The sequence below is a fragment of the Oryctolagus cuniculus genome, chromosome 18, assembly GCF_051225735.1.
Source record: "Oryctolagus cuniculus isolate XC-2025 breed Fujian yellow rabbit chromosome 18, ASM5122573v1, whole genome shotgun sequence".
In the NCBI taxonomy this organism is placed as follows: Eukaryota; Metazoa; Chordata; class Mammalia; order Lagomorpha; family Leporidae; genus Oryctolagus; species Oryctolagus cuniculus.
This window is the reverse complement of record NC_142884.1, coordinates 21,008,855-21,033,014: the sequence shown is the minus strand read 5'-3', so window position 1 is coordinate 21,033,014 and position 24,160 is coordinate 21,008,855. Positions and strand designations below refer to the sequence as shown.

The 24,160-nt window shown below is 44.8% G+C and overlaps 1 protein-coding gene across 3 annotated transcripts; it reads right to left on the bottom strand.

The window, feature by feature from the left end:
• Positions 1–2,850: 2,850 nt before the first annotated feature.
• Positions 2,851–24,147, bottom strand: ZNF146 (zinc finger protein 146). Of its 3 annotated transcripts, XM_070062487.2 has the most exons (4): positions 24,056–24,111; positions 21,730–21,853; positions 14,039–14,219; positions 2,851–5,252 (listed from the first exon to the last, which is right to left on the bottom strand). In XM_070062487.2, the coding sequence occupies exon 4, from the start codon at positions 5,121–5,123 to the stop codon at positions 4,245–4,247; it is 879 nt and encodes a 292-aa protein (XP_069918588.1). In that variant the 5' UTR covers positions 5,124–5,252; positions 14,039–14,219; positions 21,730–21,853; positions 24,056–24,111; the 3' UTR covers positions 2,851–4,244. The 3 variants fall into 3 exon arrangements, with proteins under 3 accessions (XP_069918588.1, XP_008247786.1, XP_008247785.1); XM_008249564.5 differs by lacking the exon at positions 21,730–21,853 and having other exon boundaries at positions 24,097–24,147; XM_008249563.5 differs by lacking the exon at positions 21,730–21,853.
• Between the last annotated feature and the right edge of the window lie 13 nt (positions 24,148–24,160).

The following is a 24,160-nucleotide window of genomic DNA, read 5'->3' as shown; positions in this document are numbered from 1 at the left end:
GATGAAAAAAAAATAATTAACTGATGAAAAAGTTGATGATGATTTTGACGAGCAAACTAGTTCCAGTGAGGAAACCTGAGATACTCAAGCCAAAAATGCACAAAAATCAAACCACAATGGTTTTGCCTTAAAAGCATCAACACTGGGGCTAGCGCTATGGCATAGTGGGTAAAGCCGCCGCCTGTAGTGCCAGCATCCCATATGGGCACCGGTTCGAGACCCAGCTGCTCCACTTCCAATCCAGCTCTGCCACAGCCTGGGAAAGCAGATCGCCCAAGTCCTTGAGCCCCTGCACCCAGCTCCAGCCGTTGTAGTCATCTGGGGAGTGAACCAGCAGATGCAGGACTGACCTCTCTGTGTGTAACTCTGCTCCAGCTATCGTGGCCATTTGGGGGGAGTGAACCAGTGGATCAAAGACCTCTCTCTGCCTCTCTGTAACACTGCCTTTCAAATAAATTAATCTTTTTTTTTTTTAATAAAAGTCAAAACTTCAAAAAACACAAAAATACACCCAACGGGCATAGTTTTGTAGGACATTAAAGCAAAAATGCAAGTATAGAAAAAGGTGCTTCTCCTCCCAAAGTGAATGCCAAATTCATCAACTATGTAAACAATTGCTTCTTTAAAACTGAGTAGCAGAGCCGGCGCCGTGGCTCAATAGGCTAATCCTCCACCTTGCGGCGCCGGCACACCGGGTTCTAGTCCCGGTTGGGGCGCCGGATTCTGTCCCGGTCGCCCCTCTTCCAGGCCAGCTCTCTGCTATGGCCAGGGAGTGCAGTGGAGGATGGCCCAGGTGCTTGGGCCCTGCACCCCATGGGAGACCAGGAAAAGCACCTGGCTCCTGCCAGGATCAGCGCGGTGCGCCGGCTGCAGCGGCGGCCATTGGAGGGTGAACCAACGGCAAAGGAAGACCTTTCTCTCTCTGTCTCTCTCTCACTGTCCACTCTGCCTGTCAAAAAAAAAAAAAAAAAAAAAAACAAAACTGAGTAGCAGGCTACTCAAGATCTCTGGCAATACAGGGAATCGCTTCAAGAAAATCGTTTAAACAGCTTGTTAAAATTTTCCCCTATTTTTCTAGCAGTTGCTATTAGGCTTTCCTTTTTATAATACAGAATGAGAATTTTCTCTACTGTGTTTGATAATTGTCATCCATCTGGGGCCCCTGCCACCCACATGGAAGACCAGGATTAAGCTAGCTTCTGCCCATGCTGCTGGTTGTGGCCATCTGGGGAGTTAACTAGTGGAAGATCAATTTCTGTCTCTCCCTCACTTTCAAATAAATCAATCTTTAAAGAACTACAAAGGAGAGACAGGCTGATCTTCCTTCCAACCACTGGGCTCACTCTCCAAGTGGCCCCAACAACCAGGGCTAAGCCAGGAGCTTCATCTTGGCTTAATAAATCTTCATCCCATATGGGATGCTGGTGTTGGCAGTTTTACCAGCTATGTCACATCAACCCCTTAATACTTCAAAAAAGAAAAACTATACAGAAGTGGAACAGACTCAAAGAAGCATAATGGCTCTGATAACCAGAGTGATATAAAACACCAAAGGCTCAGACTAACCTCAGAACAGCACTTGTGTGGGGGAGACCCAAAGCTAGTTAGTACTTGAAAACACAACTGATACTGGATCCAGAGCAAACATTTAGCCTACAAGTTAGGATGCCCACATCTCATGTTGTAGTGTCTGGTTTAATTTCCAATTCTGGCTCCTAACTCCAGCTTCCTGCTACTGTACTGTAGATCCTGTGAGGCTCAAGTGATTGAGTTCCTGCCATGGACATGGGAGACCTGGGTTGAGGCCTCAACTTCTGGGGCCAGCACTGTGGCACAGGCTAGGCTGCCTATGCCACTGATATTGCCAGTTTGAGTGCCAGCTGCTCCACTTCCAATCCAGTTCCCCGCTAACGCATCCGGGAAAACCAGCAAAAGATGACCCAAGTGCTTGGGCCCTTGCCACCCACACAGGAGACCCAGGTGGAGTTCCTGGCTTCCACCCTGTCCAGCTCTGGCCATTGCAGCCATTTGAGTCAACCAGCAGATGGAAGCTATGTCTTTCCTTCTCTCTGTAATGTTTTCAAATAAATCTAGGTCTATGGCTTCTGACTCCAGCTCCAGCCCATAAGCCTACCATTGCAGGCATCTGTAGTATCTTTCTATCCCTCAAACAAATTTAATCTCCAGGATAAAATCCAAAATTATTCGATAAACAAAGAACTAGAAAAATGTGACCCATTATCATGGGAAAATAAGATCAACAGATGTCAAAGTTAAGAGTACCTAGATTTTTAAATGTCAACTAAAGACTTTTTGAGATTAACACTATGCTACATTAAGTAAACATGAACACACTTGAATAGATGGAATTATAGACTTTGAATATGAAAACCCTTAACAATGAAAAATACAAGAGCTACAGTTTAAAAAATGTTAGGATGGGCTTGAAAGCAGAACTGATATAACAGAGGAGTCACTTAACAAATGTTCAATAAAAATTACTCTTGGAACCAGCATTTTAGTACAGTGGTTAAGCCACTACTTGTGATCCTCATCCAACCCAGCTTCCTGCTAATAGTCCTGGGAAGGCAGCAGAAGACAGGCCAAGTACTTGGGCTCCTGCCATGTTCCTGCGTCCTGGCTTTGGGCTGCCCCACACCTGGCTGCTGTGGCCATTTGGGGGTGTGAACCAGCAGACAAATTTTTGTCTCTCTGCCTTTCTGATCAATCAATAAATCTTTGTTGTTATTCATAAAAATGTCTAAGCCCAAATGATGTGTCACAAATGTTAGGAATGCAAAGACACAGACTATAGTATACATAACATTTTAAAATAAAACAGATTTGGAGTATGCTGTCATTTTTAATTTTAATAAAATAGATAATTTCATATTACATAGAGAGCAAGTCGATTCACACATCGTTGATAAAATTTTAGAAATATATTCTATAAAAAGTTTAGTATTTGGGAATTAATTCATTATAACATGATTTCTACAGGTACAGTGTTCCCATCCTCACCCCCATTCTTATTAATTTTGAAATTTAAAAAATACAGAAAAGTACAAAAAATAAGACAAGATATCCATATACCACACTCCAGAAGTAGCCACTATTTTCATACTTACTTGCAAATCTTTAGGAGATGCTTCTATAAAAAGCCAAAGTCCCCTTTAACCACCCACCTCCCACATTCATGCCCTACCCTCTCCACTCTTCACAGACGACCAATGTCAGGTCTGTATCCTTCCAATTAATTTCAAAAACATTTACATACATATGTGTGTGCACGTGTGTGTATGTGTGTATATATACATATATATCTATTACCAATGTTAAGTACTGTTTTGTTAAGAGTTTTAATTCAAATTTACAAACTCATTGTACTATATGCATCACTCTGCAACTTGATTTTCCCCTCAATTTCTGGAATATTCCTGTTAATGCATGTTAATCTCATTTGCTCCATTTTTACAAATATATGTACAGTATTCCATTCCAAGAATCTTCTTTTCTATTCCCAAAAAGCATTTAAGTTATTTCCAATTTTTGGCTGCGATAAATCAAGCCATAGTAAATATTCTGGCGCATATTTTCTTTGCATACATACAGGTAGAATTGCTAAGTGTTTTTGAATGTTATAAGCAATGTTTCCCTACTCTTAATGTCACAACTATTTTACCACATCTTTTGAGATATTCCTGTTTTCAATCCTTGTAGATTTTACTTTTGTGTATAGTTCTGTTATTTTTTCCTTTTGGAGAACAAGTTATCTCCAAACAGTTTCCAAAATCATCTCATTTCTTTACCCACTGATGCCATTTCTGTCATATCCCAAATTCTAACACATGCATAGGTCTCTCTGGAAGATTCCTTCTGTTCTGCTGAATCAATTCCACAAGTTTTATATTATTTGTAGGTGATCATATCTACTTTTGTCTCTTCCTTTCCAATTCTTACAACTTAATTTTCTTATGCTGGTGAAGATCTCCAGATCTATGCTGATAATAGTAATAGGCATCTGTTTTCTGCTCCCAATTTTAGTGGAAATGTGTCTAAAATTTCAGCATTACCTTTGCTGTTTGCTGTAGTTTTTTTGTTGTTGGATACAGGCTTTTTATCATACAACTGTCCTTTTCTTCAGCATGAACTTGCTGGTGTCCCCTAAGTTTTCAGTATTTGTTAAAGTTTATTTCATTTGTATTTCAAATTCCTGGTGAATTTTCAAAATATTTACAGGGTTTTTAATGAGTATGAATTTTCTGGTGTCGAATGTGGTGTGACTTCTGGCTGAAAGCCTTCCCACACTCACTACACTGATAAGGCTTCTTACCTGTGTGGATTCTCAAATGCAGAGCAAGGGTTGAGAACTGAGAGAAAGCTTTCCCACATTCATTGCAGCCATAGGGTTTCTCACCGGTGTGGCTTCTCACATGTACAGTAAGAGATGAACTCTGAGAGAAGGCTTTTCCACAAACATTGCATTCATAAGGCTTATCACCTGAATGAATTCTCACATGCACAATCAGTGACGTTCGTTGAGAGAAGGCTTTTCCACATTCATTACATTCATAGGGTTTTTCTCCAGTGTGAATGTTCTGATGTTTTATGAGGTACTTCTTCTGGCCAAAAGCTGTTCCACATTCATTACATTTAAAGGGTTTCTCTCCAATATGAATTTTCTCATGCTCAGTAAGGTTTGATTTGCCACTAAAGGTTTTCCCACACTCCTTACATACAAAGGGCTTTTCTCCCGTGTGAGTTCTCTGGTGTCTGATGAGGTTGGACTTCTGAATAAAAGCTTTCCCACAATCTTTACACTCAAAAGGTTTCTCTCCAGTGTGAATTTTCTGATGGGTAAGCAGGTTTTCCTTCTGGCTAAAGGATTTCCCACAATCATTACATTCAAAAAGCTTCTCTCCAGTATGGGTGTTTTGATGTTTAATGACATACTGCTTTTGGCTAAAGGCTTTCCCACATTCATTACACTCAAAAGGCTTCTCTCTAGTATGAAAATGTTCATGCTCAGTGAGATTTGATTTGTGGCTGAAGCCTTTCCCACATACCTTACAGGAAAAGGGGTTTTCCCCACTATAAATTCTCTGCTGACTGCTGCGTGACATCTGAATAGAAGCTTTCCCACATTCACAAGGTTTCTCTCCAGTAATAATTTTTTGATGAACGAAGATCTACTTTCAGCTGAAGATATTTCCACATTTCTTATAAATATAAGTCTCCTCCATGGATATGACCTTTTAAACGCAAAGTAAGAAAAGTTTGAGAAAATTTTATCATTCTCAGTACATTCAAAAATTTGCTAATATTCAATGAAGTTTCGTGATAATCAGTGGTTACTACCCAGCATGAATTTTCTGTTTAATGAGATTTTTAATCCAGTTAAACACTTCTCAATATTCCTTAGAAGCACCGAATTTCTTCTGATGCTTTTTACATTAAATGAGATAACATGTAAGGAACAGGTTTCCCTACATTCAGTAAATTTATATAATTTTTCTCCAGTGAATACTCTGGGATCAGATGGGGCATAACTCTCAACTGAAGGCATTTCTACATTAATATATTAAAAAAAATTTTCCTTTTCTTTTCTTTATTTGAAATGCTGAGTAGGAGAGATCTTCCATCTGCTGGTACACTCCCTAAATGGTCCTAACAGCCATGACTGTGCCAGACTGAAGCCAGGAGCCAGGAGCCCCATGCAGGTACCCACCATGGGTGCAGGGGCCCAAGGACTTGGGCCATCCTCTGCTGCTTTCCCAGGAGCATTAGCAGAGAGCTGGATCAGAAGTGGGGCAGCCAGGATCTGAACTAGCACCCACGTGGGATGTCAGTGCCACAGACAGTGGCCATACCCACTGGTCCCTAATTTACATTTAAAGGGAGTTTTACCATAAATGAGTAAGCAATGTTAGAGGATTTCTAAACTAAGTCGTTAAGTCTTTTGTATACAACTTCCCTTATGATTAAGTCTAAATTGTGCTTCAAACTCAAAACTTCAAAAAGATATTGCCTTAAAAGAAATAAAGTTGAGATCAGAGGAATGACTTCTCAGTTCTCTTATATTAACTTTTTTTCCTCAGTCTGTAGTTTACTAGAGATGAATGCACTTGCCTTCCAAATATTGTTGCCCCAAATATTGTTGTCTGCTCATCATCATCTTAGGCTTCACTTAAAATGGAATACACACAATCATTTTAAAAGAAGATAACAGTTGGGGCCGGCACAGTGGCATGGCGGGTAAAGCCATTGCCTGCAGTGCTGGCATCCCATATGGGCGTCAGTTCAAGTTTTGGCTGTTCCACTTCCGATCCAGCTCTCTGCTGTGGCCTGGGAAAGCAGTAGAAGATGGCCCAACTCTTTGGGCCCCTGCACCCTCATGGGAGACCCGGAGGAAACTCTTGGCTCCTGGTTTCGCATTGGCACAGCTCCAGCTGTTGCAGCCAACTGGGGAATGAACCAGTGGATGGAAGACCTCTCTCTCTCTGCCTCTTTGTAACTCTGACTTTCAAATAAATAAGCAGGGGCTGGCACCGTGGTGCAGCAGGTTAACGCCCTGGCCTGAAGCGCCAGCATCCCATATGGGTGCCGGTTTGAGACCTGCCCACTCCACTTCTGATCCAGCTCTCTGCTATGGCCTGGGAAAGCAGTGGTCCAGGTCCTTGGGCTCCCGTACCTACGTGGGAGACCTGGAAGAAGCTCCTGGCTTCCGATCGGCACAGTTCTGGCCGTTGCGGCAATCTGGAGAGTGAACCTTCGGATAGAAGTCCTCTCTCTCTCTCTCTGCCTCTCCTCTCTGTGTGTAACTCTGACTTTCAAATAAATAAATAAATCTTTCAAAAACAAACAAACAAACAAATTTTTTTTTAAAAAAAGTTAAGGCCAAAGACCAGTGATGTGGTGTAATGGGTAAAGTTGCTGCCTGTAGTGCCAGCATCCCATGTGGGTGCCAGTTGAGGTCCTGGCTGCTCTACTTCTAATCCAGCTCTCTGCTATGGCCTGGAAAAGCAGTAGAAGATGGCCCAAGTCCTTGGGTCCCTGCCCCATGTACGAGACCCAGAAGAAGCTCCAGGAACCTGGCTTCAGTTCAGCCCAGCTCCAGCCATTGCGGCCATTTGGGGAGTGAACTAGTGGGTGGAAGACCTCCCTTTCTCTACCTCTGCCTCTGTAACTCCACCTTTCAAATAAACAAAAAGGGGCTGGCACTGTGACATTGAGGGTAAAGCCGCAGCTTGTAGTGCTGGATCCCATATGGCGCCAGTCAAGTCTCGGCTGTTCCACTTCTGATCCAGCTCTCTGCTATGGGCTGGGAAAGCAGCAGAGGATGGTCCAAGTCCTCGAGACCTCTCTCTCTGCCTCTGCAACTCTACCTTTCAAATAAATAAATCTTTAAAAAAAAAAAAAAAAAAACTTAAGGCAAAAAGTGCTCAGAATCATGTTTGGCACATGGTAAGCACTCAATAAATACTACTGTTATTTGTGCATTGAGAGGATTAATTCTGGCAGCCTATCAGTATGAAATAATCCGTATGACTAATGTCTTCAACTACATTTTGGGAAGGAGGGCAGGCATTTAGGCTAGTGGTTGACAACTGAGATACCTATGTCCTGAATCAGAATGCCTTTTCATACCTACTTCTGACTCCAGACTCCAGCTTTCTGCTAATGCAGACCTTGAAGAGAGGCAGCAGTGATGGCCCAAGCAGTTGGGTTTTGCCGCCACATGGGAGACCTAGACTGAGTTCTGGCTTCTGACTTCAGCGTCAGTCCAGCCTCAGCCATGGTGGGCATCTGAAAGTAAACCAGCGGGGGCTGGTGTTGTGGCACAGTGGGTTTAGCCGCTGCAATGCCAGCATCCCACATGAGTGCCAGTTCAAGTCCAAGCTGCTCCACTTCCAATCCAGCTCCCTGCTAATGTGCCTGGGAAAGCAGCAGAAGATAGCCCAAATCCCTGAGCCCCTGCCACCGACATGGGAAGACCCCAAAGAAGGTCCTTGCTCCAGCCTGGCCCAGCCCCAGTCATCGCAGCCACTTGGGGAGTGAACCAGTGGATGAAAGATTTCTCTGTCTTGCCTTCTCTTTCTGAAACTTTTTCAAATAAATAAATCATTTTTAAAAACTAAAATAAATCAGTGGATAGTCAGTCTTCTGTGTCTCTCAAATAAGTGAATAACTTAAAATAAAATAGATTTGGGGAAGGGAATCCCTATGGAGGATACTAGGTGAAAAATTAACATTCACAGGGTCACAAAGCTTACTTGACTCTTGAGAAAAATCTTTTCCAATTCTGAACTTAACAAACTGCGTGACAAAGAAAAATTACCAAATAGGATAAAAAGGATGACCACATAAAAATGAGAAAGTCTACCTGGATGCTTAAGAAAGGGAAAAGATTAACCAACAACTGCTTTCTCCCAAACCACATTAAAATGACATGAAAAAAAGGAAATGAGATAAACTTACAAAAAAACAATATCTGGGGAGCTTGGCATACAACAGACATTAACAAAATTTTCAATAATGAAAAACATATGGAAGCTTTTCAATGCATAGCAGAGTAGTATCTGAGAAAGTTCATGTAAAGGTATTATAGCAAGCAATGCCAATGTCAAGCAAATCTGTTTTCTGTCACAAAATGAGAAAGACTCAAGAAATGAAAGGAATCAAGTATCTCAGGAAAAGGAATTAAGGATAGGAGCTGAACAAAAAAACAATAAAAAGAAATGCTGCATTTGCATCCTCCCAGCCAGGATGGCAAAAGCAGTGCAAAGTTCTTGGGCCCCTGCTCCTATGTGGGAGACCCAGAAGAAGCTTCTGGTTCCTGGCTTCAGGCCCAAATCCAGCCTTGTGGCCATCTGGGGAATGAACTGCAGATGGAAGATCTCACTCTATCTCTCTGCCTTTCAAATAAAAAGATAAATCTTAAAAAAAAAAAAAAAAAGTTCAAGAGACCAAAAAATTTGAGAACATATATTCAAATATTTCTCATTATTCATTAAATGAGTATTTTTTGTCTTTTTACTATGTGTGCATTTCTAGGCTCTACGGATTGATAGCACTGGACAAAACTGACAATTCCTTGCCCTCATCAAATTTACAATCTAGTGGACAAGAGAAAAACAAGAAAGGAGACGATTTGTTAAAAAGTCTTAAGTGGGGCCGGTTCTGTGATGTGGCAGATAAAGCCCCAGCCTGCAGCATCGGCATCCCATATGGGCAGCCGAGTCCCGGCTGTTCCACTTCCAATCCAGCTTCCTGCTATGGCCTGGGAAAGCAGTAGAAGATGGCCCAAGTCCTTAGACCTCTGCACCCACGTGGGAGACCCAGAAGAAGCTCCTGGATTCTGGCTTTGGATCAGCCCAGCTCCAGCTGTTGCAGCCACCTGGGGAGTGAACCAGCAGATGGAAGACTTCTCTCTCTCTCTCCAACTCTGCCTTTCAAATAAATAAGTCTTTAAAAAAAAAAAAAAGCCTCTTAAAAAGGCATTTTATCTACTAGGCCACAGGGCAGCAAAGGAAGGGCATTTTAATTTTTTTTCTTTTTTTGACAGGCAGAGTGGACAGTGAGAGAGACAGAGAGAAAGGTCTTCCTTTTTTCCGTTGGTTCACCCCCAATGGCCACTGCGGCCGGCGCACCACACTGATCCGAAGACAGGAGCCAGGTGCTTCTCCTGGTCTCCCATGGGGTGCAGGGCCCAAGGACTTGGGCCATCCTCCACTGCCTTTCTGGGCCACAGCAGAGAGCTGACCTGGAAGAGGAGCAACCAGAACAGAATCCAGCGCCCTGACCGGGACTAGAACCCGGTGTGCTGGCACCGCAGGCAGAGGATTAGCCTATTGAGCCACAGCGCTCGCCATAAGGGCATTTTAAATAGAAGTTAAGTGAGTCCACAGGCCCTGAAGTCTGCCAAGTGTATTAAATATATAACCTATGAATTATACTTTGGTATATCACATTCCTCATGTCTTCCTGATAATAATAATAGCAAGAAGTACTTATAATTCTAGTGTCACATGAGGAAGGCTGTGAGCAGATAGCTGCTACTGACATTCTAAGGAAAAGTCCTCACATGTGGTGCCCCCCCAAAATCATAAGGCTCAGTGTAAAGAGCCAAAGTGCAGCTCCTTGTTTATGACAACAGAATCCAGGAATGCAGCCTGGTTGAAAGGAGACTTACTGGACCCACTGGCATTTCTGAATGACAGGGAATCATAGACTGAAGCAAAGAAATGCAGATAACATCCTTTTTCTTTTTTTTTAAATCAGGCCGAGTTACAGACAAAGGAGAGACAGAGAAAGATATCTTCCATCTGCTGGTTCACTCCCCAAATAGCTACCACTACCAGAGCTCTGCCAGGTTGAAGCCAGCAGCCAGGAGCCTCCTCTGGGTCTCCCACAGAAACCCAAGAACCCAGGCCATCCTTTGCTGCCCTCCCAGGCACACTAGCAGGGAGCCTGACAGGGACTCGATGTGGGATGCCGGCACCTCAGGCTGTGGCTTTAACCCACTGTGCCACAGCACTGGGCCCAAAGACACCATCCTTGAATAAAGTAGCCTATTAGTATAGATGGACAGATGAGGTCATAGTTTTCCATGTCTACTTGAATATGAACAGAAGATGATCAACAGGGATGCCACTAAAAACAAGTCCAAAAAAAAACTCCTGAACTCTCAACATTCCAATAGTTTTCTACTTCAGTAAATAGGAATCATCAACTCCAGTCAGTTTTCCTCTTATAATCTATAACAATCTACCCTTTAAACTATCTCTCTCTCTTTTTTTTTTTGGACAGGCAGAGTTAGACAGTGAGAGAGAGAGAAAGGTCTTCCTTTTTCCGCTGGTTCACCCCTCAAGTGGCTGCTATGGCCGGTGCACTGCAGCAGGCGCGCTGCGCAGATCCGAAGCCAGGAGCCAGGTGCTTCCTCCTGGCCTCCCATGTGGGTGCAGGGCCCAAGCACTTGGGCCATCCTCCACTGCCTTCCTGGGCCACAGCAGAGAGCTGGACTGGAGGAGCAGCAACCGGGACTAGAACCCGGGGTGCTGGCGCCACAGGCAGAGGATTAGCCTAGTGAGCCGTGGCGCTGGCCCCTTTAAACTATCTCAAGCACTGCACTCTATGGGGCCACGGTTGTGGTACACCAGGTTAAACCACCACCTTTGATGCTGGCATCCATACGAGCACAGGTTCAAGACCAGGCTATTCCACTCTGTTCCGGCTCCCTGCTGATGGGCCTGGTAAAGAAGTAAATGATGACCCTAGTACTGGGGCCCCTGCCACTCACCTGGAAGACATGGATAGAATTTTAGGTTCCTGGTTTCTACAGCCATGTGGGGAGTAAACCAGTGGATAGAAGATATCTCGATTCTACCCCAATCCCACTTCTCTTAGGAATCTTGCCTTTCAGATAAATTTATCTTTGAAAAACAAAAACAAAAAAATCAAAATCCTTCTTGTCATTAAACTACCACCACATTCTCACCTGGATTCCTACAATGGTTTCTCTAAGCCACGTTCCCCTATCTACTTTATTCTCTATATAACACACCAATTATTCCTTTCATAATGTAATTCTGATCTTATTACTCTTCTCAATTATTACTGGTCTCCCAAACCACTCAGAATAAAGGTCACAGCCTGGGATTTGGCTTGTTACCAAATCTACTCCTATTCCCTTTCACATACTCTGCTCCAGCCCACTGCCCTGATCACTATTCCTTGAATATGACAATAAGCTACTTCCTTATGGCACTTAATGAGTTTTCTGTTCCTTCTGGCTCAACGTTCTTCCACCAAATAACATGTCTCACTGTCACTCTTTAGATCTTTTCATAAGTCACTTGGGGCCGGCGCTGTGGTGCAGCAGGTTAAAGCCCCAGCCTGCAGTGCAGGCGTGCTATGTGGGCACCGGTTCTAGTCCCGGCTGCTGCACTTCTGACCCAGCTCTCTGCTATGGCTTGGGAAAGCAGTAGAAGATGGCCCAAGTCCTTGGGCCCCTGCACCTGCCTGGAGACACGGAAGACACTCCTGGCTGGATCAGCTCAGCTCTGGCCGTTGGGGTCATTTGGGAAGTGAACCAATGGATGGAGGATCTCTCTCTCTCTCTGGCTCTACGTCTCTCTGTAACTTTGCCTTTCAAGTAAGTAAGTAAGTAAATAAATAAATAAATCTTTAAAAAAAAAAGTCACTGATAGGCCTTTCTCTGGCCAACTTATTTAAAATTACACTCCCAACTGGCCCCCTCTGTGAGTTTTCCTTGTTGTATCTTTTTGCATAACAACTGTCACCATATGATGGAATGCTTTTGCACTTAATTACTCATAATCTGTCTTCCCCAACTGCAACACAGATTCTCAGAAGGGAGAGTTTTTTTTTTTTAAAAGGATTGATTTGGCTAATCCTCCGCCTTGCGGCGCCAGCACACCGGATTCTAGTCCCGGTCAGGGCGCCGGATTCTGTCCCGGTTGCCCCTCTTCCAGGCCAGCTCTCTGCTGTGGCCAGGGAGTGCAGTGGAGGATGGCCCAAGTGCTTGGGCCCTGCACCCCATGGGAGACCAGGAGAAGCACCTGGCTCCTGCCATCGGATCAGCGTGGTGCGCCGGCTGCAGCGCGCCGGCCGCGGCAGCCATTGGAGGGTGAACCAACGGCAAAAGGAAGACCTTTCTCTCTGTCTCTCTCTCTCTCACTGTCCACTCTGCCTGTCAAAAAAAAAAAAAAAAAAAAAAAAGATTGATTTTATTTATTTGAAAGTCAGAATCACAAAGAGAGGTCTTTTTTTTTTTTTTTTTTTTTGGACAGGCAGAGTGGACAGTGAGAGAGAGAGACAGAGAGAAAGGTCTTCCTTTGCCGTTGGTTCACCCTCCAATGGCCGCCGCGGCCAGCGCGCTGCAGCCAGCGCACCGCGCTGATCTGATGGCAGGAGCCAGGAGCCAGGTGCTTTTCCTGGTCTCCCAAGGGGTGCAGGGCCCAAGCACCTGGGTCATCCTCCACTGCACTCCCTGGCCACAGCAGAGAGCTGGCCTGGAAGAGGGGCAACCGGGACAGAATCCGGTGCCCCGACCGGGACTAGAACCCAGTGTGCCGGCCCCGCAAGGCGGAGGATTAGCCTAGTGAGCCGCGGCGCCAGCCTCAAAGAGAGGTCTTACATCTGCTGGTTCACTCCTCAGTTGGCCCCAACAGCTAGAGCTGCACCGATCCGAAGTCAGGAGCCAGGAGTTTCCTCTGGGTCTGTCTCTCTCTCTCTCTCTCTCTCTGTAACTCTGACTTTCAAATAAATAAATAAATCTTAAAAAAAAAAAAAAAAAACAACAACACAAGGACAATGTATGAAGACATACATATGAAAAGGTGGACAGGAAACTGGATATGACTAAAAGAGAATCCTAACAGAGGCAATATGAAATGAAGTAAAAATGTTACACAAGTGGCTGGCGCCATGGCTCACTTGGCTAATCCTCTGCCTGCGGCGCCGGCACACCAGGTTCTAGTCCTGGTTGCCCCTCTTCCAGTCCAGCTCTCTGCTGTGGCCCAGGAGGGCAGTAGAGGATGGTGCAAGTGCTTGGGCCCTGCCTGCGCATGGGAGTTCGCGAGGAAGTACCTGGCTCCTGGCTTCAGATCAGCGCAGCATCGGCCGTAGCGGCCATTTAGGGGTGAACCAACGGAAGGAAGACCTTTCTCTCAAACTCTTTCCCTCACTTTCTGTCTCTCTCTCTCTCACTAACTCTGCCTGTCAAAAAAAAAAAAAAAAAAAACAACCTGGCTTTGGCCTGGCCCAGCCCCACCTATTGTGGGCATTTGGGGAGAGAACCAATAGATAGAAGATCTCTCTCTCTCTGCCTTTCAAATAAAAATAAATGAATAAAAAAGTAGAATACTGAAACTGAAAAAATAATGATGTGTCACTCAGGTGTCAGAAATTTATATCAAGTGATACTCAAAGAGTTCTAAAGAAATATCTTTCAAAGCACTTCAGAGGTATCAATGTTGACTGAACAGTTGGATCTGCCTCATTGTCATTCACTTACCTGGACACACGTGCTTTCCACTTCTTTCTTTCATGTACAATCTGGTCACGTTACAACCTCTACTGAGGTAGTATGACACAGTACTACAACATTAATGCTGGTGCCAAAGTACCATCGTAGAACTCAGGCTGAGCCCTGGGGCCTCCAAGCCCTCTGACCAGGATTGCACAAGGAAGCGGCCCTGTAAAACAAAACAGAGTAATGACCTTCTGCCTTAGAGCCTAGAGCACACACAATCATGTGAGCTGGGGTACCAGGACTCTCTGAATCCTGAATTTCAAAACTATACTCAGTAAACCATTTAAAGAGGGCAGGCATCTGGCACAGTGGTTAAGATGCTGGCTGAGATGGCTATAAGGTGGTTAGGTCCCTGTCACCCATGTGGAAGGTCTAGACTGAGTTCTTAGCTCCCAGGTTCAGCCCAGTCCAGCCTTAGCTGTTGTAGGCATTTGAGGAGTAGGCCAGTGGAGGAAAACTGTCTCTCTGGGTGTTTGCCTAATGAATTGAACAAAAATCTGTAATTAAAGTCTCCAGACATCCAGAAACTGAGAGGAAGAAAAAACTTGCAGAATTTAATTTTACTTACACAGGAAAACCTTTCACTCCTTGCATGACTGGTTGTTATTGTTCTCTGGCACCACATTTATGAACAGGTTCCTGAATGGGTTTTAATTATGGCTCTTAATCCTGGATGCATTCAATACACACATCAGAACTAAGCTACATGGGTACAATATCCAGGAAGCTGTTCTGACTGTATTCAGGGATAAAGTCAAAAGTTGGGACAGATATTAGGTACAGGGATGAAGTCGCCAGTTAGGACACAAGCATCCCATTTTGGAGTGGTTTGAGACTTGGCTACTCCAATTCCAATCCAGCTACCCACTAAGGTGTCTGGGAAGCAGGAGACAATGGTCCAAATTCTTGGGTTCTTGCCACCCACATGGGATACCTGGATGGAGTTCCAGGCATTTTGGGAGTGAGCCAGCAGACAGAAGATCTCTCTTTGTCTCTCCCTCTTTCTATCACCTACCCTTTCAAATAAATTAATAAACAAATCTTGGGGGGGGGGGGGTATCAAAACCAATGGCAGAAGAACTAGCTAATCCATTCACTGTATGTTTAGTCAAGCTGGTAGAGAAATATGTTAGCTCTAAATTACATGCAAGAGTGGCCCAGAACACCCACAACAGCGTGGTAGAAAGAGCAAGTCAGAGAAGTCCTTGAGGTAACAGATCTCAGAAATAATTAGTAAACAGCCATCGCTAAATAGGGGACCCATTCTCAGTGAGACTGCTGTTAACTGAGTCTAATAACACACAACAAAACCAGAAAAAACTCCAACCTCCATCTGACACAGATTCCTGAATAGGAGGCCGCAACAGGAAGCTGAAAAGCCTCAAAAGAACTGGGAATACTGGGAAGGTGTCTAAGAACCTGAAGAGATCAGAAATCTGTAGCTAGTATTTCCTTATCAAATGAGAAAAAAGAAGGAATTAACAAAAAGCAGAACCTAGATTAAAGAGAAAAGGACCACAGGAGGAAGCAGAAAACACAATCTTAAAAAGTACCTGCGGGTGTGATCCAGAGAGGCCAAATTTAGCAGTTTCTAATAGAGAAAGCACAAGCCAAAGGCCAAGCACCGGAAAGCACAGGGCTGCGGAAGGAAATCAGCTAACACTCGGAGAGGCTCGCGAAGCTTCACACACAGAATGCTAGCTTTTTCCCTCTTGCTTGTCCAGGAAAAGCACACAGACATGAGTAACATAAAATAACTTCTTTGTCCATATAAAGACACTTTAACAAAAACGGTGAAAATGAGTAGCATAATTTCCCTGATTTCCCAACAAATTTGCCTCTTAGGATCCTCTAGTGCTACAGCAAAGGCCTTCCGCCCCTTCAACGGCTCACTGACCCTAACCTGGTTCAGGCTCACTTCTTTCAGCAGCCTGGTTTCCCATAATTCGCTTTTAGAAGTTGCTAAATTTGGCATCTCTGAATGCCACTGCCAAGTACTTCTCAAGTCTATGATTTCTGCTCACCCCTGCAGTCCTCTGCTGTTTAATGTAAACTCTTTAAATAAATTCATCAGAAAAATACTGTCACAAAGCAGATTAAAACAGAAACACAACATAATTAAATGAACGAAAGATGACAACTTCTAATAAAGATTGCAGTACCATAGACTTTAGAGGTATTTTGTTTAATTAACATCTTTCCTGGCTGTTGCACCTAGGGCACAGCACTAGGCTCAGCTTAAAATCTATACTCCCAGAGCCACTGCTGTGGTGCAGCAGGTAAAGTCGGCACCTGCAGTGCCAGCATCCCATATAGGCACCAGTTTGAAACACAGCTGATACACTTCTGATGCAGCTCTCTGCTGTGGCCTGGGAAAGCAATGGAAGATGGCCCAAGTCCTTGGGCCCTAGCACCTGTGTGGGAAACCCAGAAGATTCTCCTGGCTCCTGGCTCCAGATTAGCCCAGCTCCGGTCATTACAGCCGTTCGGGGAATGAACCAGTGGATGGAAGACCTTTCTTTGTCTCTCCCTCTGCCTCTGTCACTCTGCCTTCCAAATAAATCAGTCTTAAAAAAAAATTTATACTCCTGGGGATGGCAGAGTAGCATAGCTCATAAAGCCAATGTCTATAGTGCCAGCACCCCATATGGGTGCTGGCTCAAGTCCCAGCTGCTCCACTTCCCATCCAGCTCTCTGCTAATGTATCTGGGAAAGTAGGAGAACATGGCCCAGGTCTTTGGGCCCCTGGGCCTATGTGGGAGAAACCCTAGCTTTGGTCAGGCCCAGTCCTGGCCATTATGAGAATGAACCAGTAGATGAAGATTTCTCTTTCTCTTCCTCTGTTTCTCTCTCTCTCTCTAACTCTGCCTTCCAAATAAAAATAAATCTTTAGGGGCTGGTGCTGTGGCCTAACAGTTAAAGCTGCCATATGTGATGCCAGGTACCAGTTCGTGTCCTTGTTGCCGCCATCTGGGGAAGGAATCAGCAGATGGAAGATCACATTCTCTCTGCCTCTCCCTCTCTCACTGTAACTCTACATTTCAAATAATAAATAAAATCTTAAAAAAATAAAACTTTATATTCCCAGAGATCCAATCAGTCTGGGCAAGCTCTAGCTACATATCTCTGCCTATCAATAATCATAATCTATATCTGACCACAAAAGCCAGCATCTTAACTAATATAAAAACACTGGAGGTATTTCTATTGAATTCTAAATAAAAAGAAGGATGCCACCTGCCTCAGAATTATTTACTAGTTATTACAAATATCACAGCAAGTTAAGCAGAGGAAAAAATTAACATAGAAATCAGTAGGCTTCATATATTCTTCTATCAAAAAATGACAAGAACATTTAGAAATAAACTTAGTAAACAAACAGGGTTTAAAACCTCTGACGTTTTAAGACACTCGAGAGAAACTAAAAGGAAGTTAGAATGAGTAAATACTTATCACATACATGGGTGGGAATATTTAATGTCATAAAGGTGTTCCTTTACCCTGTTATTTTTATAAATTTTATGCAATCTTCCCTAAAGGCTAGCGTTGTGCTGTAGCAGTTAAGCCACTTTCTGTGACACTGGCAACTCATACAGGTACAAAGATTCCAGACTGCTCCACTTCTGATCCAGCTCCCTGCTAACGTGCCTGGAAAAGCAGTGGAAGATAACTCAAGTAACTGGGCCCCTGCCACCCACACTGGAGACCAGGATGGCATTCCAGGCTCCTGGGTTCAGCCTGGCACAGCTGTTACAGCCCTTTGGAGAGTGAACAAGATGGAAGGTTTCTGTGTAATTCTTTAAAATAAATAAATAAATCTTTTTTGAAAAAGAGTTTTTATAGCCGGCGCCGTGGCTCAACAGGCTAATCCTCCGCCTAGCGGCGCCGGCACACCGGGTTCTAGTCCCGGTTGCCCCTCTTCCAGGCCAGCTCTCTGCTATGGCCAGGGAGTGCAGCGGAGGATGGCCCAAGTGCTTGGGCCCTGCACCCCATGGGAGACCAGGATAAGTACCTGGCTCCTGCCATTGGATCAGCACGGTGCGCCGGCCGCAGCGCGCTGGCTGCGGTGGCCATTGGAGGGTAAACCAACGGCAAAAAGGAAGACCTTTCTCCCTGTCTCTCTCTCACTGTCCACTCTGCCTGTCAAAAGAAAAAAAAAAAAAAGAGTTTTTATTTATTTCAAAGGCAGAGCTACAAAGAGGAAGAGGCAGAGAGAAAGAGATCTTCATCCGCTGGCTCACTCCCCAAATGGCCCCAACAGCCAGAGCTGGGCCGATCCAAAGCCAGGAGCTTCTTCCAGATCTCCCACGTGGGTGCAGAGGCCCAAGGAGTTGGGCCATCCTCCACTGCATTCCCTGGCCATAGCAGAGAACTGGATCAGAAGTGGAGCAGCTGGGACTTGAACCTGCTGTGCCACAGCACCAGCCCCAGTAAATCTCTTTAAAAAGTTTTCTCCTTCTTTCTGGAACTTAAATAAGCTAATGCTAAACTTTACATATAAAAATAAGCAAGAACATCCAGGAAACTCTAAAAAAGATAAAGCAATAACAATAGACTAGTTACAGCAGACATTAACACAATTATAAAACCTTAAGATAAATAGGATCACAGGCTTAAAAAAGATGGACGAAAATATAAAGTTCAAAAACAGAACAAATACATACGAGCATTTACATGCTATCAAAAAGTGCATTTTAAAATACCAAGCTCTTGGGGGCTGGCACTGTGGCTCACTTGGCTAATCCTCTGCCTGCAACGCCAGCATCCCATATGGGAGCCAGGTTCTAGTCCTGGCTGCTCCTCTTCCAGTCCAGCTCTCTGCTGTGGCCCGGGAGGGCAGTGGAGGATGGCCCCAGTCCTTGGGCACCTGCACCTGCATGGGAGACCAGGAGGAAGCACCTGGCTCCTGATAGGCGTAGCTCTGGCCCTAGCGGCCATTTGGGGGGGTGGACCAACGGAAGGAAGACCTTTCTCTCTGTCTTTCTCACTGTCTAACTCTGTCAAGTAAAAAAAAATTAAAAAAACAAAAAACAAGGCCGGCGCCGCAGCTCACTAGGCTAATCCTCCGCCTAGCGGCGCCGGCACACCGGGTTCTAGTCCCGGTCGGGGCGCCGGATTCTGTCCCGGTTGCCCCTCTTCCAGGCCAGCTCTCTGCTGTGGCCCGGGAGTGCAGTGGAGGATGGCCCAGGTGCTTGGGCCCTGCACCCCTTGGGAGACCAGGAAAAGCACCTGGCTCCTGGCTCCTGCCATCGGATCAGCGCGGTGCGCCAGCCACAGCGCGCCGGCCGCGGCGGCCATTGGAGGGTGAACCAACGGCAAAGGAAGACCTTTCTCTCTGTCTCTCTCTCTCACTGTCCACTCTGCCTGTCAAAAAATAAAAATAAAAAAAATAAAAATAAAAAAAAAAACAAGCTCTTTTAATGGTGTTAAAACTGAGAACCGGGGGACCAGCGCTGTGCCATAGCAGATAAAGACACTGCCTGCCGTGCTGGCATCCCATATGGGTGCCAGTTCAAGTCCTGGCTGCTCTACTTCCAATCCAGCTTTCTGCTGTGGCTTGGGAAAGCAGCAGCAGCAGCAGACGGCCCAAGTCCTTGGGTCCCTGCACCTGCATGGAAGACCTGTAAGAAACTCCTGGCTTCAACTGGCCCAGCTCTAGCCACTGCAGCCATTTGGGGAGTGAACCAGACCAAAGACCTCTCTCTTTCTCTGCCTCTCTGTAACTTTGCCTTTGAAATAAATAAATAAATAAATCAGAAGGAGGAGGAAGAGGAGAAGGAGGTGGCAGTGGCTGGCATTGTACAGTGAATTGAGCCTCTGCCTGCACCAGATGGAACATTGGCTGTTCTACCTGATCTAGCTCCCTGCTTATGGGCCTGGAAAAGTAGTGGAAGATGGTTCAAGTGCTTGGGCACTTAAATTCTACCTACTGGGGCCGGCACTGTGGCGCAGTGGGTTAATGCCCTGGTCTGAAGCGCCAGCATCCCATATGGGCGCTGCTCCTCTTCCAACCCAGCTCTCTACTGTGGCCTGGGAGAGCAATAGAAGATGGCCCAAGTCCTTGGGCCCCTGCACCCGCACGGGAGATCAAGATGAAGCTCCTGGCTCCGGACTGGCACAGCTCCAGCCATTGTGGCCATCTGGGGATCCAATCAGCAGATGAGATTTCTCTCTCTCTCTGCCTCTCCTCTCTCTGTGTAACTCTTTCAAATAAATAAATCTTAAAACCATATTTACTGGCCGGCGCCACGGCTCACTAGGCTAATCCTCCGCCTGCAGCGCTGGCACCCCGGGTTCTAGTCCTGGTCGGGTCACCAGATTCTGTCCCGGTTCCTCCTCTTCCAGTTCAGCTCTCTGCTGTGGCCAGGGAGTGCAGTGGAGGATGGCCCAAGTCCTTGGGCCCTGCACCCACATGGGAGACCAGAAGCATCTGGCTCCTGGCTTCGGATCAGAATGGTGCACAGGCCGCAGTGGCCATTGGGGGGTGAACCAACGGAAAAGGAAGACCTTTCTCTCTGTCTCACTGTCCACTCTGCCTGTCCAAAAAAAAAAAAATTTACTTGGGACAAAGAATTTGATTGGAGAGAAGCAGGATGAGGTTCCTATATTTTTGTTGAATCATAAAAACAGACTACTTGTTTTTAGAGTAATCAAATTCATTCCTTAGCTTGAAAACAAATTAAAATAAATAAACCTAATGAGACTAACAACAAAATAGCTACATGTATTATTAAATGTTACAGACATTTTGACATGATAAGGTTAATAGTATCAGTATTGTTAGTTTGAAATCATTCTCTTTTTATTACAGGATTAAGCAAGAAGGTATTTATTTATGCCAACTTGTTTCAAAATTTTTATTATAAAATACAAAGTAAGATCTAGGAAATTAAGTAAAAATACTGTGTAATTGAAGCTGGATTAGAAATATTAATGGAGGCTCATAACTTCAAAAGATGAATTTTCTAGCTCTGCCATTTAAAATGGCATTGAAACACTCTTACCCCAGAGGAACAAGCACCCTCTAGATCTTTGTCTCTATTACTATCCTTTAATAAAAAGAATCAGAGCTCCTGGGAGACAGGATCAATTCCGGGTCTGAGAGGGAAGCTACAAGGTGAGATTGCAGTACAAGAAACCTTTCAATAAATGTAAAGCCAAAATAAGAACAGCTGACTTGAAGAGTGTCCACAGGCTAAAACCATAACACAAACATCCACCCAAAAAGAAAAAAAAAGCTTACAAACGAAAAATTCAGAAGACATTTAATTAACATGTGAGTTAACAATCTACTAAATGTAAAAGGAATGAAAAGACAGCCAGGGGGCTGGTGTTGTGGTATAGCAAGTAAAGCTGCCACCCGCAATTCTACATCCCAAATGGGCTCGATTGGGGTCCCTGCTACTCTCCTCCACTTTCAATACTGCTCCATGCTAATGGCCTGGGGAAAGCAGCAGAAGATGGCCCAAATAAAGTTACCAGCTCCAGCCAGGGGACTGAGACCATTTGGTGAGCGAACCAGCAGACTGAAGACCTACTACCTCTCTCTTGCCCTCTGTAACTCTTTCAAATAAAAATAAATAATTTTTTTAAAAAGTGACACTTTGAACTAATTTTAAAAATCAGGGCCAAGTATTCAGTTAAGACGCTCCTTGAACTCCCACAAACCATACCCAGGTGCCAGGGTTCAAGTCAGATGGGGCTGGTGCCGTGGCACAGTCGGTTAATCCCCTGCTTGCGGCGCCGGCATCCATATGGGCGGTTCGAGTCCCAGCTGCTCCAGCTCTCTGCTGTGGCCTGGGAAAGGCAGTAGAAGATGGCCCCAGTCCTTGGGCCTCTGCACCCACGTGGGAGACTGGGAGGAAGCACCCGGCTCCTGGCTTTGGATTGATGCAGCTCCAGCTGTTGCAGCCATTTGGGGAGTGAACCAACAAAACAAAGACCCTTTCTGTCTCTCCCTCTCACTGTCTGCAACTCTACCTCTCAAATAAAATCTTAAAAAAAGAAAAAAGTCAGCTTCTGACTCCAGCTGATACATACCCTAGGACACGTGGACAGGGCTCAAGTACTTGAGTCTGACTCAAGTTTCAGGCTCTTGGGCTCCAAGCTAGGCTTCAGGGCATTCAGGGAGTAAGCCAGTTAAAAAACAACTTAAGAATGTCTGTCCATCTCTATTTGTTTTTAGACCGTTCAAATAAATTTTTAAAGCTAAGTAAAAAGGTATTTGCCTTTGCCCTATGTATTCCAGTACTCTCTCTCTCACAACAGAGACAGCCAGTTTCTTACACTGAGTTTCTCAATAGAAACACAACGATAAATTTTTATTACCCTACACTGTGCAGCACCTTGCTTTTTCCATTTAATTATACATTTTTGGTGTCAGCGTCACCACTATAGAAAGCTTCCTCTTCCTCCTTTGGTAGAGCGCATTACTGTTGCACACACTTTTTAGAACCAATCTAAATGGGCTTAGTTTCTAATCTTTTCTTAGGCCAAAGAGTGCTGCAACAAGCAACCTGGTACCTGTTCAGTTTCCTGCAAAGGCAGTATATTTGTTAAGATTAACCTCCAGATGTGAACAAGCTGGGTCCAAAAGTTATCACAGATGCCACCAAATCACCCTTCATGCACCTTTTCTTATGCCAGTCCTAATACCAAGTTCTGAGGCTCTGAAATGTGTGAACTGTTGGGCTCCCATCTCCCCACACTCCAACTGAGTTTCTTTTTCTTACTTTTACTAACTATTGCTGCCTGGCTACTTTTCTATATTAAGTATAAAATCCACTTACCTAATTACAAAAGAAAAAAAAAACCTGTCAATGCTTTTATGAGGATTGTATTAAACCAATTTACTGACGTTTCCACTCTCTAATGTAATGCAGTTGTTCCAATCTCATGCCTCTAAGCAGTAGTACTTACAAAGTCCCAAAGTTTTGCACATTTCCCTTATCTCTTTATCGCTATTAGAGTGGCTTTCTCCAATTACTTATTTACCTGCCAGAAGCCATAAGGATATTGATTTGCAGATCTTACTCTGCTACCCTTTAGTCTTTTTAACTCTTTCATTATTTAAAGCTTTATTATTTAAAAGAGGACGGCAAGGGAAGTCTTTAGAAAAAGCGTCCAAGGAGATGCACTCGGTCTTCTCCATTACAATTACAAAGCTCATGTAAATTGCGAACATCTCCACCTACTAAGGAGTCAGATCACCTAGTATCTAGTGTAGACTCGTGGATAAATATCTCAACAAGTAATTTTTCTCCAAAAAATGAAGATACTTGTGGCAACCTAGAACCCCCGAATCCCTCCCCTAACCCTGGGCTCCCAGCGTTAAATGACAACGCTTTTTAAAGTATAACACTAAGTAATATAAAAATGTAAAAAAAAAAAAAGTACGTCGCTAGTCTAAGGCTTTGCCTAGCAAACCTTATTAAAGTAGATTAGGGAAGCTGGGGCATTGAAAAGCAGGCACCCCATAACAAAAAAATTCCTTTGAAAATATTGTTTCCAAAAAGGATTAAGAAAGAAATCACGGAGACTCGTATTCTCCCCAAAGCAAAAAGAAATGAGCCTTTATCTAAAAATTCGCCTTAAAAATAATCCATGGCCAGCCTTCTCCTCCCCTTGCAAATTTTCAAGTAAACCAGACGCTCCAGGAAAATGGCACCGTTATAATTATCAGCACTTTCGACAAGGGAAGCGCGGCTCCGACGCCGCACTTCAGCGCCAGACTCCATATTTTCACGTTCGGCGCAACCACACACACTCCCGCACCCACAGTTTCACATCTACTCAACAATTCCAAACAACAGGTCAAACTTTGCGGTCAAACTCAGGGTCACACACACTCGAACCCGCCTCGGAGGCCTCCACCTCCGCCCCACACACAGGCCAAGCGCTCTTAAACCCACTCCCCAACCTCGCGCTGCGCCCCTGGAAATCCAGAATCCTCCCCTTCGACCTCCCCGGCCCGACCGACCCAAGAGGCCCAGAGCCCACCTCCTACTTTCGCGCCACGTGGACCCGAGGGCCGTACTGACCCGCGGACAAAGACCAAAATGTCCACTCGGTGCGCTGCGCCTGCGCACTCCGAGGGCGAGTAGG

What these genes read in the sequence shown, in the direction of transcription:
- ZNF146 (XM_008249564.5), bottom strand. Translation starts at nt 5,123, where the DNA reads ATGTCACGCAGCAGTCAGCAGAGAATTTATAGTGGGGAAAACCCCTTT.